At 45.8% G+C, this 19991-nt stretch overlaps 1 protein-coding gene across 1 annotated transcript in view; it reads left to right on the top strand.

Moving 5' to 3' along the window:
- PLXNA4 (plexin A4) overlaps positions 1-19991 on the top strand; it is a gene marked incomplete at both ends in the record, with an annotated part of 424475 nt that overhangs the window by 385984 nt on the left and 18500 nt on the right. The window contains 4 exons of the mRNA XM_082308764.1: positions 228-374; positions 7660-7819; positions 14668-14771; positions 16929-17028. Of these exons, the coding sequence (XP_082164890.1) occupies positions 228-374; positions 7660-7819; positions 14668-14771; positions 16929-17028 (511 nt within the window). The remainder of the gene's footprint in view (positions 1-227; positions 375-7659; positions 7820-14667; positions 14772-16928; positions 17029-19991) is intronic.

The raw sequence follows: 19991 nt of genomic DNA, 5'->3' as shown, positions 1-19991 counted from the left end.
TGACACCTTTGTCCCGTGACAGGACGCTCAAGAGGGCTGGTTGCACTCTGTGGAAGTGGAGGGTCACCTCTATTCCCGGACTGTATGGAACAGACTGATTCCCACTGATGCATCTGTCTTGAGTGGTTGGGGATGGCAAGCCATGGCAGTCAATGAGATGCTACGTAGGCTGGATTCTCACTTCTGCTCCTCCTGTTTCACCTCATGGTTGTCTCTCACCCCTGCAGGAGTGCGCTGGTGAACCTCTGTTCTCCCTTTTCTGTGCCATCAAGCAGCAGATGGAAAAGGGTCCCATCGACTCAATCACTGGGGAGGCCCGGTACTCACTGAGTGAGGACAAGCTTATCCGACAGCAGATTGATTACAAGACACTGGTGAGTGCTCTGAGCCCACCTTCTTATGGGCTTGTCCAGAGTCTTCTAGCAAAAGGGGATTTAGAGAAAAGAAGCCAGTGATGGGCATGCTGACCCTCTGGGACAATTTATTGTTGCAACCCAGCAGGGTAACCCTGCTGAAGACTGACTAGTCGCATCCCCTAACACAGCGAGGTTTGTGGCTGAAGCATCTGCTTGAAAAGAATGTTTGCAAAGACAGCTGCATCCAAGTTACTTCCATTGTGCCCTGCCCTATGCCCAGAGCATCTCCAGCTCCCCAAAGGCATTGCCTGCTCTGTGAAAGCATCTGCACTCATTGCAGGGTAGGCTGATAGTGACAATCCTTTACTATTCCTTGGATTAGGTGAGGTCCAGGAGCATTGGAAGACAAGCATGAACCTCGTGTCATGAATATGCCTGTGAATGTGAAGACAATAGATATGTGCAATTTACTCTGTTCTGTTAGACAAAATACTTCCTAGTATCTACTCCTTTTCCCTGGAGTGATGCCCAACCTTCCAACACCCCTCTGAGTTGTAAGTCAAAAGTAACAGTCTTCCTACAGAAGAAAGGTGGGGTTGTCATTGCAAGTTGTCAGCACCCTGAGCTCTTCCCTGGGAGGAGTGTGATGTTCATGGTGGGATTTCTTCCTCCTCACTCTTGGGTGTCCACAGGGGTATCTTCATCTCCCCTCTCTCCACCGCATGCTCACTTCTCCCTGGTCCCCAGCACCAGTGGCAGAGTTACCCAGCACCCAGTTGGGGCACACAAAGGGCTGGTGTTTGTTGGGCAGTGCCTGCCAGGGGTGGCAGCCCTTGGCCATGTGGGATGTCCCCAGCACTGAGCTCAGGCATATAGGCCACGAGGCCGTTGGCCACAGGACACTTGTGATTACAGGGACACCCAGCTCAGGGCACGGCAAGCCCAGAGCTGTCCTGAGACCTTGTGGTGTTGTGTCAGGGCAAAGCCTGTGGCCTTCTGCAAGTGACAGCAAAAATAGTTTTTATGAGGCTATATTGGAAGGGTCTTCTCTAGAATAATCCTCAGCAGGAAAAAAAAAGATCTGTTTCTCTAATGAAGATTTCAGCATCAAGGAATATGTTAGAGGTACACAGTGGAGGGACCTATTAGGTCTTCTCTAGAGCTAATGCAGCCATTCCTCCTGAACAAGCACAAGTCAAAGAAAAATGAACTTGATTTAAAGATTTCAAGGGAAAGAAAATTAATTCCTGTCACTGAGTCATTTGCTTCAAAATGTAATTGTCTGCATAGTGAAAGATATACATTGCATATGTCCAGCTTTAGCTTCTACACTGAGATTACACCCTTTTCTCACTTGATTAAAGAGCATCAATTAAAGAGCATTAGGTATCTCTTCTTAGTCTAAGCGTTTGTGGGTCTTCACTTTTTCCTGGATACACTAAATCCACAGAACTTCTAAGTCTCTGTGGGATGAAAAACACTTTCCAAGACTTCAGTGATCCTTGTTATTTCTTTATTTCCCATGTCTTTGCTCTCGGAAAACTCCAAACCCAAATTTTAGGAGGGTCAAAAGATGCTCTGAACTTACGAGATTATTTTATTTGCACTTTCAATTGAGGGACATTCATCTCACTTAACTTCAGCTAGCTTTGAGAGCTGTGTCCAGTCGATGTTAGTACCTTGACCTGTCTTAGACCTTAGCTCAGGTGGGCTGACACTAGAAATGCCTGCTTTTCTTCAGTAACTACAGACAGTCTAGAGCTGAGCTCTGATTGAATCCAAGCCTGATGAGGGGGTAGGCTTTATTCTTAAATAAGACCACAATTTTATTTTGCATATTAAAAACGTGACTTTCCTATTAAATCAGCAGCATAGTGCTTCTTTTCTATTACGTGTGGTTGTCTAGCAATTTGGAGGCCTGATCTCACATGGACAGAGTGAGCAAAAGGAAGGAAAATGCAGACACAGAGCGATCGCTTTCACCAAAGGAAATCCCTCCGATCCTTTTAGGCTTGATATAAAGCAGCCAGCAAAGGGTAGTAATTATACATCAGCCTGAACAAAGCTCTCCTCCATTTGCTTTGTGTCATTTGATGTTAATCAGCTCTCCCTCTTACATCTCAAGAGCAGACAAATATATCCCGATAGGAATCTCAGCAGATTTACAGAGATCAGCTTCAGTGAAGGAGATTAAGAAGAAGCAGAATATGAATAGGATTGTTCTTCCTTTCTGTTTCTCTATTTCTGTTTTATTTTGTCCTTCCTCTACCTTCCTTAAACAGTCTGTCATCTTTTATTAAAAATATACAGTAATAAAATAAAGCAACAACTGTTTCAGTATTTGTGATATAGGAAGTCTCTCAATGTCTCCTGCTCTCTACCAAATGCACCTGGTCACCATTGTGAGTGTGCAGTGTGTGTGGCTAAAATTCACTGGGTTGTTCACATTTCATGAGTGCTAGATGACTGCTTGACTGAGTTGAATCACAATTCCAGCAGCGTGGCACATTGGAACAGGCTGTTTATTGTCATTATTCCAGGAAGACAAGGCCAGGGCTTCTTTTGGAAGGCATTTATTCTTTAGCCTTCATTAATCATGACCAAATATTTTAAGTCATGGTTTCAACTATGGTTTGTGTGAAAAGCAGATCCAAAGTAATTGACTCATCCAGGGGGAAAAAAGAAGACAGAGCACTTTCAGACATCTGGAATTACTGATTTTACAATACACTCCTCATTCACTACATTTAGATTGTTTCAGTCTGATTTCTCTGCAAACCAGCTAGCTCCAATTTGCTGTCTGCCAGATCCTACAGTTCTCCAAGGAAGCAGCTGTCAGTGGCCTAGGGTCGTTGCAGTCTATAATAATTTCTGTACTTACAAGGGATTTTTCAGTCCAGGAGAAACTAAGCAAGTTACAGATGTGATTTTCTAGAATAAATGTGTTGCAGCTAAACAGTAGGTCTTCTCCCTACTTCTCAGGGAAACACCCTCTTGTGTTAATGTCTTTGCTAGCAGTCAATGCTCATCATCTCTGGTCTGCAGTATTATTAAAAACCCAGCTAGAAAATTCCATCTATGAGAGACAGGAAGATCTCATCCCTGCTAACTGCCATCTGCCTTTGCCAGAATCCATGTTTTTTTAACCATTCACCAAACCAGTCCAGATGCAAAAACCTCATTGCCACTGCTCTGCTGTCACCGGGAGATGAAAGACCATCCATCTCCTGCATCAGCTTCATTTCTATTGATACAAATAATGCAGGGGAGCAAAGATCTTGGTGTGTGTTGGAAGCTATCAAGAGTATTGGCTAATTAGTGCTAGGGGGTGGTAGGCAGGAGCTGCCCAGTACATCTTGAGTAGTGGCATGCTCTGCGTGGTCCCTGCACACTTCAGCAGCTCCAATGCTGAGAGCCTAATCGGATCATCTCTCCTGACAACATATTCCAGATGGATAAAGATGCTTTGAGTTGCCTTTGGTTAAGGCTTTTCAGGGAATTTTGGTGGCCAGGAGGAAGCCGCTACCGAGATACAAGAAGATTCTCCCATGCTTGGCCTCTTTGGGGGTCTTTCTCTTCCTTGTTCACTGCCAGACCTCACTGTGTGCTAGACCCCTTGGATCTTCTTTAGCTCAATGTAGAAGGGAGAGAAAGATGTCTGTCCCTGGGAAACTGTAGCAATGTCCTGGTCTCAGGGCAGACCACTGAAACACTGCAGACAACTCAGAGCCAGGGTCCCCATATGAGTAATCACAAGCTGTGCCTTTATTATTTAAATGCCAGTAATCCATAGAGGAGATCAGGGCTTAGCTGTGCTAGGCATTGCATGTACATATACACTTGGAGACAGCTCATGGCAGGAAGCCCTGGCAGACAAAAAAAGCCCAAGGATGTAGAAAAAGGTCAATAAACACAAATCCAGTGATATGACATTCCCCAAGGTCATACACAGTCAGTGGGAGAGCAGGGCTCAGAGATTACTGCTCTGCTTGCTCCCAGTCCCATACTTTTCGTGTTGACCCCACAACTGGCAATGTCCTTATGCTATGCTGACACAGACTCAATGCATGACAGAACAGTGGTGCCAAGTGCTGGTGTCCTCTCAGTGGCAAAATATTCAGCATCTCCTTGAGTGACACTGAAGTCTCCTCTCCCCTTCATCCACGTTGCTGGCTCTGCCCCACAGGGCTCAAAGGCAGGTAGTGGGTGATGGAGCAGTAACAGTGAATGCATTTAGGAGATCAGCATCACAAAGCTTCCCTCAGACTGACTAATCATGCAGGAATACAACATAGGCCATCTCAGGGGTCTCTTCCCCACCAGTTGACATGAAAGATTGTGTTGACATGGCTGAGCAGCACTGCAGGAGCAATGGGATTAGTTCTCTGTCTTATGCTGGTTGTTATGAGGAGAGCCCTGGGTGAAGCACAGGACAAACCTTACTCTTCCAGTGAAACTGGAGCATCTGAACTCTGCTAAATAGATAAAGCCAATGCTTAGACTTTCTCCTGGTCATCTCCTACCAAGGACAATCTATAGAAAGCTGGGCAGAAGAACAGAGGAAACCCTTGTGAGGATTCACACAGAAGTGGTAGGAATCTCTCTCTCCATTGCAAACATCTTATTATGATTAGCAGCTTCAGTCTGTTGGATGGGGAGCAGAGATTTTCAATCATCTGTGGCGTAAGTATGACTTCTATAAGGCCCATGACAATCTGCAAGGAAGAGCCATTTAGTGTGTGCAATACACAGGTGCAGTCTGCAAAACTCCTGAAGTCTTTGTACTGAGAAAACCTTAGTGCTCCACAAGAGAACAGTTGGAAAACACCAACTGAGAGCTGATGTGAAGCCTGGGGCATATCTGTCAAAGCCACTGTGCTCTGGGAAGGGTGTTGGTTTCTATGAGCAATGCTTGAATTCACTAAAATGTTGAAAGGAGCCTCGTGACTGTCATTGAGATGAACACACTGGAGTTCAGAGGTTTACAGGTACTACCAGCCGCCCCCATCTATGCTTGAGACCACTAAGAGGAAACTTTGCACAGCCCTTTGAAATATTGCCTTCCCTGCTCCTCCTTCTTCCAACTGAGCTGGAAAAAAGGAGAGCAAGGACTACGGTAGTCAGGGCATGAATGATAGTGGCTCACCCAGGCAGAGTTTTTCTGCCATCTTCCAAAGTTGGCATCCTATGAAATTCAAGGGCAACCAAGTTATAAGAGCAAATCACCTTTGTCAGCTTCCAGCTGGATGATGGTCCACACTGCATGGAGGGGACTGGTGTGGTGGGCACTGGTCAGCACCTGCAGGAGATGTTGGCCATTCTGGTCCAGCAGCTAGATGCTTGGCAGGGTAGCCCAGATTATTTTAAAGAGCACTAAGTGCCTTCATGTGGGGAACTGAACTGAACTCCAGGTGTTTGCATCAGAGATTAATTGTACCACACAGCTTGCTCTGACTAGCAACAGCTCAGTTCACCTCAGCTGAGCTCAGATCACTGAGAGAGACCTGCAGAGTAACTTTGTCTCCAGAACCATGTGTTACCCACATAGCACTCTCAAAAGAGGTGTCCTAGCCTGCCATCGCTGCTTCATTTCCCTACAGATGTGCAAGGGGAGGAGGGAAACTAATAACCTCAACACTGGATGGATTTCAACAGTGCTTTTTATGTATAGATCTGTGATCCTTTGAGATGAAAGATGCCACAGAACTGTAAATCTGTTCCGTTGTTATTATTATCTGAATTGATGGTTCTTCAATACTCCTGGAAGTGACATATAAATAATAGCATTATGATCTAATCAATATCTCATATTTACATCTCCCCTTTCATCTAGAAAGATCACAGAGCTCTTTGTAAGCAGTATCTTCACAAGTCCCTCTTAGTTGAGCACCAAAGAGAGCCTGGTGAGCCAAAATATAATTATACTGATATGATTTCACCCAGTTTCAAGCCACTTTGAGATCCCACTGCATCTTAGTAGGTTAAGATGGAAAGTGATGGAGAGTCCAGTACTTATTGCATACTACAGAAGAGAAATTACAGTCAAGGTAGAATTTGTCTAAGGCATCAAAACTAGCATGTCTGCACTTGTAAAAGTGGCACAGGAACATTTAATGACCATATATAGCCAGGAGCATCACTGAACACTCCTTCCAAGTGCAAAAGTGTGCTAAGTTTATAAAAGTTTATAGACTTCACAATCCTGTAACCAGGAGAGAGCAGAATGCTCGACATAGACATGGCCAAGAGTTAGTGAGCAGGTTGCTGTTAAACACTGTGTGTATATGTTTAAGGCATCCCTCCCTCACCGTCCCATATGCTTTGCATTTACTCTTGGACAGAGTCTTTGGAGAAAACTATATTCTCGTTCTGAGAAATGAGAGGCATCTCTAGTCGGGTCAATTTTCTTGTTCTATATGTGAAAGCAGAAGTTGTTGTTTTGTGTTTCTTTTTGTAAGAAGCCCTGCATTTCAAATTAATAACATTCTTCTGAGAAGGGTCTCAGTCAGTCCCATGGCTGTGCAGAAGATGGACAAACTGAAGTCCGAGAGACTGAAGAACACTTTTACCTGAATTGTCAAAGTCAGGTGGCAATGCAAGGAGGCCACTACTGAATTAGGTTACCTTGCCAGCTCTCTAGGGAACAGGGAATGGGTCAGAGGCCAAGGAAAGCTCTGGAGAACCCTTTGGATATCAGTTTAGCTCCAACCAGGGTCAGGTCTGATTGCATTTTTAATAATTTCTATGAAAAGACTTTGTCAATGACCATTGTCTGGTACCATTTGCGTGAATGCCATTTTTACTGAAAGCACCAGAACCTAAGCTGGTATTCACGGGCTTTCTGTTATTAAGTATAGTGAAGATGCCAAGGAGATGAGGCTCAAATCTGAGGGGCTGTTCCCACAGGTATAGAAGTTTCACCTCACAGACACAAGTGGCATGAGACACAAGTTCAGAAAAACTGTCACATCAACCCTAAGTCACTGGTTGCAACAGCTGGGACCTCACAGCACTTAGCTGAGAGCCAAATCCTGAATTACCTTTAATTCACTGGGCACAGACAGTGGTAAGGAGTTGAGAGCAGCATAAGCGTGGATGCATGCAATCCCCCTGTGTGAAACCAGATCTCTGTGACCTCTTGAAGGAGGGAATACTCTTGGTAGACATTTTTCCCCTTATTGCACCCTAGATCCCTCTGGCTTGTAGGACACAGGGACCTGCAAGAAGGCGGCTGCAGAAGGGTGACCACAGAGTACTCGTGCTGCTGTGAAATGTGTGGTGGGTCTCGCTGCCTCTCTTTCAGGTCCTGAGCTGCGTGAATCCTGACAACGTGAACAGCCCTGAGATTCCCGTGAAGATCCTGAATTGTGACACCATCACACAGGTCAAGGAGAAAATCCTCGATGCCATCTTCAAGAACGTGCCCTGCTCCCACCGGCCCAAAGCTGCTGATATGGACTTGGGTATGTGAGTGCACAACAGGGCCTGATTGCCCCAGGCAGGGGGGAGAGGGGAGATGGAAGACAGACAAATGCAATCTAGACAGTGTTTGTTGGGGCAAGTGCCATTTCTCCAGACTGGGTGTACCTGTGGTGCTTGTGCAAGGCAGAGCAGCAGCAAGAGTGAGAGGGCAGAAGAGAGTGATTAAATTAATGCATATGGTCCTGGCTTATGAAATCTTTGGCCTTGAAGACTTAAAAAGACCAGTAGCCATCCTGCCTCTCTGCTGTAGAATTCAGCTTGGACAAGGGTATGGAAAAAGCATGACTGGGCTATTCTCTCTGTCCTGCCAAAGGCTCCTGAAAAAGAGCACCAGATGCCCAGGGTGGTGGTGTCAGCAGTGTTCAGGCTGCAGAGGTTTATTCCTAGCTCTTCTCTGAATAGTGAGGGTTTGGATTATATATATCTTTTTGCTGAAATAGTCACAGCCCAAGCAGTATTAATTACTCATTGTGCGGGAACAGGAAAGGTGATGAAGAACCCTCTGTTCAGTGGGCTGCATCCATCTCACCCCTGACTGCTTCCCTCTCCTGCCAGCACCTCACTGCCAACAGCAGGGCTGGGAGCTGCTGCTCTGAGGTTTCCTTTCTGCAGAGGACTTGGAGGTCTTAAGGAAAGATTAATCCTATTTATGTATTCATGCTTTTTTTCTCAGTGGTTTGCACCTTCATGCATTGCTTGGCTTGGAGGGTGGAAAGAGCTGCATCAGCTCCACTTGCATTTCTAGCAAGCTGTGCTGTCAAGCTCTGGGGCACGCAGGGCCAGGGCAGCTGTACAGCCCAGTGCAGGGGTGCCTCTGAGGCCAAAATCTATTTCTGCCGAAAATCTGGAGCAAGGATGCTGGGAGGAGTGAGGCTTCTGAAGTTGGGGTCCAGAGGCAGATGTGATACTACACCTGGAGGCTACTATGAAAGAATGTAGAAAAATCTGCTCAGGGCATTGCTGAGGTGTCTGGTAGGAAGCTGGGGACTGTATTGTGGCTGTATCTGCCAGAATTTGCCCTCAGTGACCTTCAGTGAAAGAGACTTCAGTGGAAAATGATGGAGTCTATAAAACCTAGCAAAGTAGAAGAGGAACCAAAAGGAGAAGGAATGGACTGACGCCAAGAAACAATTCACAGCAATAATGGAGGCAGGAATGAGAGGCCAGGGATTAAAGTTAAGTGTCTATATGTGTGTGCATATGTGTAGGGAAGGAGGGGATTCCTGACTCATGAAAGGCAGTTAGAATAACGAAACAAGCTGCCAAAACCAGCAGCAATAAAGAACAGATCATGTACATCATCAAGAAAGGACCCAAGATGATTTTGGAGCTGCTGTGAGTCAGCAGGGGAATGGTGAGTGCTAGGGTGAGCATGAGGGCAGATAGGGCAGGGTGCCAGGGCACAGTACACTGGAGGATTAGGGTTTACAGACCTATCTCTTGACCACTCTGATGCTGGATGGTGGCCACAGAGCCCATTACGTTTGGATCTTAGACTGGGTATGAAAGGAAAGTAGTTTGTTCTGCTGTGGGGATGAATGATGTATCGCTACTGGGAAGCAGGAATTTTACCTGCATGTTGCAAATATGAGGGATAAATTGGAGTCCACAGATTTTATTGTAGCTCTGATGACTGACAGATCCAGAAGTGTTTGTGTACGGGATCCCAGCTGGAGCCTGACAATTTTGCATCCAGGACTGTTGCTGTTTTACGAAATATTAACCTGCTGAGTGGTGCTGAGGACCAGCAAGTTCCAGAAAGTATTTATGAACATGTGCACCCCTCAGAGGACAGATGTGTCCATACTGACAAAAGACTGCTTAGTGAGCAACTGTTTGGCCAATAGCGTTGGTGATGCAGTTGGAGGGAAAAAACAAAACAAAACAAAACAAAACACAAAAACCCCCCTTGTCTAGTAGAAGAGTCTTGCCAGCAGCAATATAGTTGCAGGCTCCTTTAGCACAGCAGCTAACAAGGTGGGAGGAGCAGGGCTGGCATGGGTGAAGCAGAAATAAGAGGATACGCATGTCGAGCCACAGATCCTGCCGGGCCTCTTTGCAGGAAAAGATGTTTGTTGGCACCTGGCATCCTTCAGTGACAGTGAAGGCAGCAAGAGGAGAGCAGAAAGCAGCACAGAGCTCTAAGGATCAACCTGCCCCAGGCTGAATGCTCAGAACTGCAAAGGCGGCTGGATCAGCCCCGCCAATCCATGCTAAACAGTAGGTCAGAGCAGATGACTGTAATCTGGCCTTGAAATCGATGGTTTTCTAAACAGCAACACCGTTTTCTATTACCATTACAATTTTCTGGGCTTTCTGTCCATGCTAAGGCCAGATTGCTCACATGGAAGAAAGCAAACAAGCTAATGAGTTATTTTGAGTTGTTAAATGCAGGGTAGCTGCAGGCAGAGTGACTTGTATGTGTCGCAAATGTCATAATGTTTTGCAGTTACCCAGACAACTCATAGAGGGGGTTGTCAGCTGAAAGCACTTATTTTGGACACCCTGAGGTTACCTTTTAGTCCAAAACCCAAATTGCAGCCCTCTGAGTAAAGGCTTCTTTCTTCAGTGGCTATTTTTGTTATTATTTATTAAAGCCCTCGCCATAAATAAAATACCCCATCTATGGGAAAGCATTAGGGTGTGAAGACCACAAAACAGGAATTTGGCTCCATGCTGAGGCATTCACTCTTCCCTGTGTTTCGGTTGCTTTTTGAAATGGACTGCTGAGGTGATGGGAGCTGTTAGGTTGACTGTCATGCACTCAGCGATGCTGTCTCAGGCTCATTGTGGACCATGTCAGGGCAAGCTTTCACCGCTTCTTCGATGGCGCAGTACTGAGGTGAGGGGTTCAACCTTTAGGAGCCATATAAACTGGGTCTAACTGTAGTATATTTACAGTAAGGCAGACAACTTGCATTCACAGGATGAAATATTTCCCAGGTATCTTCCATCTATGCGTTCTGATATGAACTTTTTTTTTCCCAGTCACGGTGGTCCTTTCTCCACCTCAGAAGCAGAGCGGAGCTTCTCCTCTATCCCTAGAGGTCATCACATACCAGACTTTTACCCTTTTTTCTTTCCTAGCCACCTGGTTGTACTGGTATCTGCAGCATACAGACAAAGGGTTTATTTTCCTATTTCCTATGCCAATTTGTCTCTCATGTGGAAATTATTAGTAAGAGAAAAATTACTCATAGGACTGAAAGCAGCCTTCCAGCTCTTCAGACTAACCTTTCATGAGCAGAAGTGATCTTGTAATAGGCATCGAGCCTGGGTAAGCCACATGCATTTGTTCCAGATGCCATTGCTGTACATAGTCAGCTACAAACCATTTCACAGCCCTTCACGGGAGACTTAGGGTCTTTAGGAAAAGGGTGGGAAGCACTGTATATGGCATGAACCGTTGACTGAAATGGATTGTCTGCATCATGACCTAGAAGTGCCTGTAAAGGATGGTATAACTGATGATGACTAGCTCAAATGAAAGCACTTGGAGTGAGCTGGCAGGTCTTCCATCCACCTGGGTATTTCAATTGCCCCTGAAAAATGTTCTTTCTGGTACTCTCGTCCCTTGTTCAGTGGGCATCTTCAAAGTGACTCAGATCAGAGGGAAGGCACGAGGGAGGTGTAACATTTTCTATAGGATTTGAGGTGCAGGAGGACATTCCCCCATCTCCCATCTCTCCATACAGTCATTTCCCAGCCAGACATTGCTACAGCTCAAAGAAGCACCTCTTTGTCAAAGGCCCCTGGAATTTCCTTTTTCCCAGTCAAGTTGAACAGAAAGGTTGTTTCTTAAAAAAAAAAAAAAGAAAAAAAAAAGAAAAAAAGAAAAAAAGAAGAAGTAATTCCTGCATGCAATAAAAAGATACACTATCTGCTGAATGAAATATAAAGGCTTCACAGCAGCTGTCTCCTGAGTTTGCATTTACCGCTGCTCCTGATTGGAAGACTTGATAAAGATAATGGGATTTTTTACCTCACTCCCCCTCTCCCTCCCTCTCTCTGGAAGGTGGAAGTGTAACAAATTGGATTGGAGTATGTCTTTCCTTTGTGCCAGCTCACAGAGGAGTGCGCAGATCTGATGAGAGAGGGGACAGGGTGCTGCCAGCGAGGACAAAGCTAACAGTTTTCACTTAGTGCTGTGAATATGGATGTCAGGGTCACCTTTTCCTCCTTTGCACCCTCCCTTCCCATTCCCTTGCTCACAGTCTTCACATTTCCTTGCAGATCAGTGTGTGATCACCTCAGCTGGCACTCATGGAGAAGGGGAGTGTGCAGTGCTCCTGTGAGACTAGGAAGAGTTCGGGGACCACAACTGGGGGTCCTTTCCCTATCGTTGCTCATATGCATGATGAAGTGATTTGCATTTGGTCAGGGCAAATAGGCTGCAAAACTGAAGCCAGATGCTCTGAACCTGCCCTGCAGGGTGTTTTCCCCCTTGTCCTGCTCAGGAGCGGGTCTTGTGCCGAGTCAGACTGGCCCTTCCTCTTCCTCGCATGGCCCCTTTCTGCAGGAAGGCCAAGGGCTTGGCAGTCCTCTGTGTCTGTGCAGGAGCACAAAGGGCTTGAGAGGACAAGCCTTGATGTCCCCAGTTTCTGTGGAGCAGAGGGAAAGCTTCTGCTGATCTGAGGACCCTGCCCAGCCCTTGAATACAAATAAAGCACAGAATGAGGAAAGCTGTGCCTACCCTTCGTATTAGAGCCAAGTGCAACACTGAGAACCTGTGCATCCCTCCCGAAATACCATGTGAGTGTGTGTGCCTCCCCAGACATGAGTTAGAAGAGAGGAGGACCATAGTAGTATGCAGAGCCCTGAAGGAGAGATGTCAGAGGCACCGTCCCCAAGAAACCATGTGGAAGGCACATAAGAGACACACTCTGTGACAGCAGAAGTGGTATTGGCACTCTATGGGGCACTTCATAAGAGCACTGTTTCCCAGCCCAAACTTAAGCATTTTGTGCTCTTCCCAGAAATGCCTGGGACCAGTTAGCTTCCAGGAATCCAGTCCAGTTGGGAATGAACAGAGAGCATCACCCTCGGACATCACAAGGATAATGTAGGTGAGGATCTAAGGAGCTGGAGTAAATGAAGGGCAGTTCAGGATCAGTGCTTAGCCAACAAAACCTTTGCTTACTCTTTGAGTATCTCCAGCTAAAGTAACACCCAGCAATAAACACAGCAGCTGACCTCTTCCTGCTAATTTAAATGAATAATAAAGGCAAGGGCAGCTTTCCCAATACATTTTAATTATGTGATAAGAAAACTGCTGAAACCAAAAGAAATTTGCAACGGTCCTTGCATTTTTATATTAGGAGAAATAAGCAGGGGTGGCAGGTGATGTCTCCATATCCAAGAGTTCATTTTAATTAACTTCTGCAAATGAATAGACTTTCTGCTTTGGCTCTGGCTAAACTGTATGTGTTAGGGTCACTGTGACTGAGACATGACAACCAAAAAGATAGCTTTGAATGGTCCAGGTTGTCTGTGGTTAAGCCACAGCTTTCCCTGGTGTCGCCAGGTGATACTGTATTTGTCTCCTTTTGGCCATGTTTACATGTTCCTTGCCTATAGGCAAGTCTGTGAGTCCTCTGTGGGGAAAGCTGTGACAATCCTCCACATGGAATATCCTTCAAGACTTGAGCAAAAGGTGGTACCCTGGGAAGTGATGGGGTACTCCAGTGCTGCAGAAGGAGAGAAGCATTGATCATTTCAGGGTGGAGGCTGGACAACTGGATGTGGTCAGAAACTGGAGCCCTTCTGCCCACAGGCATGCTGCTGAAGGCTGGTAGAGATTACATGCTCCACGGAGCAGGGCATTGGTTCTGTCTCTGGCTCTTCTCCCCGTTGTGCCTCTACTGTGCCCAAAGCTAAGGGCTTCCTGCTCTTCATCACTTCTGGATTTGGGTAGCAAGCAGTGCTGTGTGAGCACTAATGGAGATGAACTGAGCCCAGTACAGGGTCTGGCACTGTGCTGAACAAGACAGTGCTCTGCCCAGGGGAGCCCTCTCTGTGGCTAGGTCTTGGCAGTTAGACATATCTCAGGTACTGATAAAGGCTGTGTCTATGCTGCTAAAGGAAAGAGGACCAGGGATGAATTTCTATCCCTTACACAAGTGACATTCATTTGCTCCTGTCCCACAGTGATGGCTAACATACGCAAGGACAGGTTGGTCTTGGAAACAGCCATGTTGGAGCAAGAACAGAGCCAGGGAGTAAGTGAGGGTTAAACACTGTGAATAATCAGGGTGCTAAAGCACCAGGCCTTGCTCTGTTCAGCTTTGCCAATGGATCAACAGCTCTCTGGTCATTGCTTTATTTATCTGTACAGAGCTCACCACTGCGTGCTGCTGTGCCCTAGCCTTGTACCTCTCATCTCTGTAGGGAACTGCTCTATGTTCCGACCTCTATATGGCGTCACTCTTTAAAGGGGTGGGTATTTCCTGTGCAAAAGTTGGTTTGTGATTGCAATATCATTTTATCAAGGGTAAAGAAACCTATCTGGATGACCTGGGACTTGACTCTGATCTTTGCTGTATGGTTATGATTTTTGCATACTTTCCTGAACCATCTTCCTGACTTTTAATGGTTCATCTGTCTTCTCTTTCCCTCTGGAAAAAGGGCTCTGGACATTTGTGCATTTGTGTGTTCTACGTGGTTGGAGGCATCTGACAGAGTGTAAAGGCAGTGACTGACACTGCTGCATGGGTGCAGCCTGCACATGTGTGACCACATGAATTATGGGCCCAGGGATTACCAGGGCTCTATCCCCTATCTCAGAGGCTCTGCACAGCAGAGTTCAATGATGTCCCTGTTCTCCTTGCAGAGTGGCGGCAAGCAAGCGGGGCAAGGATGATCCTTCAGGATGAAGACATCACAACCAAGATAGAGAATGACTGGAAGAGACTCAACACGCTGGCACACTATCAGGTAACTGTGTGAGAGGATGGGTAGAAGGTAGATCAGCTAAGAAAATAGAAAGGAAAAGGGCAAAGTGTTATTCTCTAAGATGCAGAGGTTGAGTGGGCAATAACTGGGCAGAGCCCCTGTGTTGAGCACATCTATCCTGTTCCATTGTCCTTGTAGTAATTACCCTGCACAACATTAGAGATGAAGCCAAGAGAAGAAAAAAATCCTCTGTCTCTCTCAAAGGAGGGGCATCCTTGGTGAGTAAAGGATGTGAAGAGGAGCTGTGGTCATGAAGACAATACGAGTTAAAATTTCTGATGCAGACAAACAGAAAACAAGCCCTTCCATCCCCCTTTTTCTAATGCATTGAAGGCCTTGTAATGCTAGCAGAGTTCAGAAGGATGGAAGAGAGAAAAATGGAAGGGAAGGAGGCTTAGTGTCTGGAAGAAGGAGGAAGAAAGCAGCATGACTGGAGACCATGGTGCAGTGGAGTTGTCACTGACCTAGGAACCCTTGTTTTCAATCCCTGTCCTGGTGTATGTGACCTGCCTTGGGACGGGGCTTCCCTTCATCTCTGCATGACCTTGAGATCCATAAGAGAGGGCTAAAGATGTCCAAAAATATCTTACACAAGTGGTAGATTTAATGAAAAATGGAGTTTTGGTCAAAAGTTCCCCTTAGTCCTTCCTTCCCTTGCAAAAAAAACCAAAAAAAAGCACCTCATTAAGTTTAATCCGATGCTGACAATTTTGTCATTTCCTTAATCACACCTCAGCAATCTATGTCTTATAACAAGATTTTTTTTTCATTTAAGAGCTGACCTGAGGAGGCAGCAAGAAATAATTTGAAAAGGAAACAAAACTTTTCACTTCAGATTGACTGAAGCATTGCTGGTTGATTCCACTTTTTTTGAGGGGGAGCGGGGAAGTTTTCTATTTTATTTCACCAACAAACCAGGCATAATTTTCTTTCCCTTCTGTGCTTTTTCCAGTTGTTTGCTTCAGGCAACGAGCTCCCAGCTATATGCATGAGCTGGGGCAGAACAAGTCCTCAGCTGCCAGGGTGTTGAACTCTACATCGTTTACGCTGGCTGTCCTGAGGGCAGACACGGAGCATGCTGGGACAGACACTGATATTCCTGTTGCCTCAGTTTCCCTGTCTGCAGTGTGGGGCTAAAACTACAAAGAGTCAATAATTGCCTTCCATGATTGTTGAGGGGCTATTTAATTAGCCTCTGCAGTGCTTTGAAGATGAAAAACTCTATGCAAGTGCTAATTATTATCATTACACAGACAAGAGTTAGACGTTGTTAGCAGGGTTTTTTTCACCCATATCCTTTTTATGATGTCTTATTTATCACAGATATTCCTGATATGGTTCCTCTGAGCCACTGGCTTGTTAACATTTCTGACACAAGACCCATATGAATCGCCTAGCTGTAGAAATGGAAAGTCTGGCTCATTTCAGAAAACTCTGTTGTCTGTTGAAACACTATTCCATGACATCCTGGAGCACAACCACTCCAAACCTGCTGCTTTTCCCTGCGTGAAACCCTCTGACACAGTAAAGAGAAAGAAGTTGTGGTAGTCACTTCAGTCCAGCAGTGCATTTGTCACGTGCAAGGGGGAGACCATATGGAGAGGCTGACAGGATCAAAGTGGAAAATGCAGTTATCGGTTTCTGAGCTAGGTACCTAGATATTACCTGCAATAGAGGTGGAAGGAATAGAAAATTTCATATCAGTTTTATCATCCTTATGGGACATCCCATCCTTGATGTTTGAAATAGCTCAGGTGATTTTATTCTTCTCATGCTTCTGTTCTGCATAAAAGCTTCCTTGTGAAGAACCTGCCATCAGCTTTACTGAGGTTAGTGCAAAGACTCACATTGTCTTGAACTGGGCTTCGAATCAGGACCTGAAAGGAGCAGAGTCTGCTTTGTCATCAGTTGTCCCATTGCCCAAGTGCAGGCTTCTAGCAGTGTAACAGGAGATTTTGTCCCTTTTTTGTTAAAAGACCCACTGAAGAACGTATTTGAAGCTTTGAGCCAAAACTACTGTCCTGCCTACAGTGACACTGGTTTACGGCTCAATTTCTGCTACTTGAATTTCTGCTGTCCTTGGCATGCTCCTCAGCCAGTTCTCAGAAGCTTTTTGACAAAGTCCCTTTTTCTCTCCAGGTGCCAGATGGATCTGTGGTAGCTTTAGTCTCCAAGCAAGTCACTGCCTACAATGCAGTCAACAACTCCACGGTCTCCCGGACCTCAGCCAGCAAGTACGGTAAGGGCCTGTGTGCTGATATGGATTGAGAAAGCACCGGAGGAGACATCCCAAATGTCATGGTGGTTGAGCACCAGCAGAGAGAATGATAGGCAGATGCTAGTTGATATGATTGCTTTTGAGGAGTGTCAGGAGGAGAGGATTTAGCCATCTAAAACTTAGGGATCTGGTCCAAGCTGCTGATCCAAGTGGTTGGATTGCTTGTAGGAAGTACTTCTCCTCCCTCATTAACAAAAGGAGGAGCCTATATAATTAGCTGCCTACATTTTGGATCACTGAATCTCACTCTTAGAGTTTGCACAGGGAGAGGCAAGGGAGAAACACAGCATATTCTATGGGTTCAGTCATTCTGGTGGACAAAGTCCTTGGAGCATGGTCTGTTGTGAAGACAAATCTGTGGCACAGATTAGAGGCCTCTGGGACTACAAGCAACCACGGTCTATGTAGGGCATAGCCTGTCTACAGTTATATGTCAGTGTGGGTGTTGTGTGTCCCACCCAGCTGTCTTATTATCCCAAGGGAATTTGCACCTGGAATAATAAAAAAAATGGCTTGCTGAGGTCTTATATCAGTATATCTCAAGGCAGTGGATTGTTGTTCCCACTTTACCCATGAGATAACTGAGAATGAGACAGCTGTGAAATAGAGATCAGGTGGAAATTCCTCTGTAGAGCCAAACAGAGACCTCCTGAGTCTCACTCACACCATCACACACCCTTCTCCCCTGTGCTAGAATTGCAGCCCAGGACATGTCTCACTGTGGTGATGCTGGAAGGCAAAACAAAACACCTCTAATGTGCAACCAAAGTGCTGCAAAACCACCCTCCAACCTGGATGCAGCTGCCATATCTGTTTATTATTATTTTTTAATTTCTGAAAGCATCTCTGATCCTTCTTACTCCCTTTAGCTTGAGGGAAAGTACAGTTACTCGGTCCAGAGGAGCCCCCTTCCTCTTTCTCCAAGGACATAAGCAATCCACCAGACCTTATTAATATTCATCCTCTTTGCCATGTTGTTGCAATTACTGAAAGACACAGTGACCTTTGAAAAGGAAGACTTGAGGGGGGTTAATTTCTGTTGGATTTCTTTAATTCTTTTGCCATTTGATTTTTCAGAAGGAGGGAGTGAGGGAGAATGCAGGGGGAGGAGAAGATGTGGTGGGTCAGAAGTGATTGTTAATTGCAATTAAGAAAACAACATCCAGAGAGAAAAAGGATATTCCATCTGATAATTAATATGTAGAGATTGGTAATGCATTAATGACGCTGATTCAGATCTTGCTACAGAAAGGTGCAACACTTCTGTTAATTATGGTTGGAAAAGACTTATCGGCAGCATTGCTGGAAGGTCAGGGAGAGAGGAATGCCTCATGCCATCACTCAGAGGCAAAGGGAGGTAAAATTTGGAGACTAAAATGTCCTTGGAGAGGAAATTTGTGCAGGCCCACCCGGGGTTCTGGTTTACTTTCTGTCAAAATAAGAGTTTGGAGCACAGAATGAAGAGGATGGGTGGGCAGGAGTTATTGGATTGCTTTGATGCCAAAGGAGGGAGAGGAGGCAGATCCTCCTAAGTCTGGGGATGGGGAGCTGGGCAAGAGGTCATGTTAGCTACATCAATATTACTATGCAAAAAGGCCATGGCCTACTCCCTGGCCATAATGCCAAGCAGCATGGCATGGTTTGGCTAACATCCATACAGGTAAAACGAGTTGTACTTGTCCATACTGGTTGCGATGAGTAGCTGATACTATCCCCTGAACCAGTCCTGGGCAGTGTTTGACACTGACAGTGCTAGTTGTTCCAGGCCAAAGCTTTGCCAGGGAACATGATAAGAGGTAAAAAGCATGGGCAACCAAAAGTCAGTGTTTGATACAATTGTTTGTTAAACAATTAAATTGTTTAATTTAATAGTGTAGACACTGACATCATGTCTGGCTTGGCATCATCCCTTGTCTTTACTAAGCAAATCACTCAGTCATAATGCTTTGATAACAAGGCCTGGTCCATACAGCTGCTTTGGGGGCTTTTCTGTCTCACACTGTAATTTCACAAGGAGATATTCATAGAATCATAGAATGCTTTGGGATGGAAGGGACCTTTAAAGTTCATCTAGTCCATCACCCCTGCAATGGGCAGGGCCCTCTACAACCAGATCAGGTTGCTCAGAGCCCCATCCAGCCTGGCCTTGAATGTTTCCAAGGATGGGACATCTACCACCTCTCTGGGCAACCCGTTCCAGTGTTTCACTACCCTCACTGTAAAAAATTTCTTCCTTATATCTAGTCTGAATCTACCCTCTCTTAGTTTAAAACCATTACCCCTTGTCCTGTCACTATTGGCCCTGCTGAAAAGTCTGTCCCCATCTTTCTTATAAGCCCCCTTTAAGTATTGAAAGGCCGCAATGAGGTCTCCCCACAGCCTTCTCTTCTCCAGGCTGAACAACCCTGGCTCTTTCGGCCTGTCCTCATAGCAGAGGTGTTCCAGCCCCCTGATCATTTCTGTGGCCCTCCTCTGGACCCTCTCCAACAGCTCCATGTCCTTCTTGTACTGAGGACTGCAGAGCTGGACACAGTACTCCAGGTGGGGCCTCACCAGAGCAGAGTAGAGGGGCAGAATCACCTCCCTCGACCTGCTGGCCATGCTTCTTTTGATGCAGCCCAGGATATGGTTGGCTTTCTGGGCTGCGAGAGCACATTGCTGGCTCATGTCTAGCTTTTCGTCTATCAGTACCCCCAAGTTCTTTTCAGAAGGGCTGCTCTCAATCCCTTCACCCCCCAGCCTGTACTGATACTGGGGATTGCCCTGACCCAGGTGCAGGACCTTGCACTTGTACATTCCCTTGCTGCCTATTGTTACAAAGTGATTGATGGAAATTTATTTAGTACTAATATGGAAATGCTGAGCTTGTGAGAACAGGGACATCACAGTATTACTACAGCCTTCCCACTCTGGAGACCCAAACT

The sequence above is a fragment of the Platalea leucorodia genome, assembly GCF_965183815.1.
Source record: "Platalea leucorodia genome assembly, chromosome: 4".
NCBI classification, from domain to species: domain Eukaryota; kingdom Metazoa; phylum Chordata; class Aves; order Pelecaniformes; family Threskiornithidae; genus Platalea; species Platalea leucorodia.
Note: the sequence above shows the minus strand (reverse complement) of the source record. Positions and strands in the feature narration are given on the sequence as shown.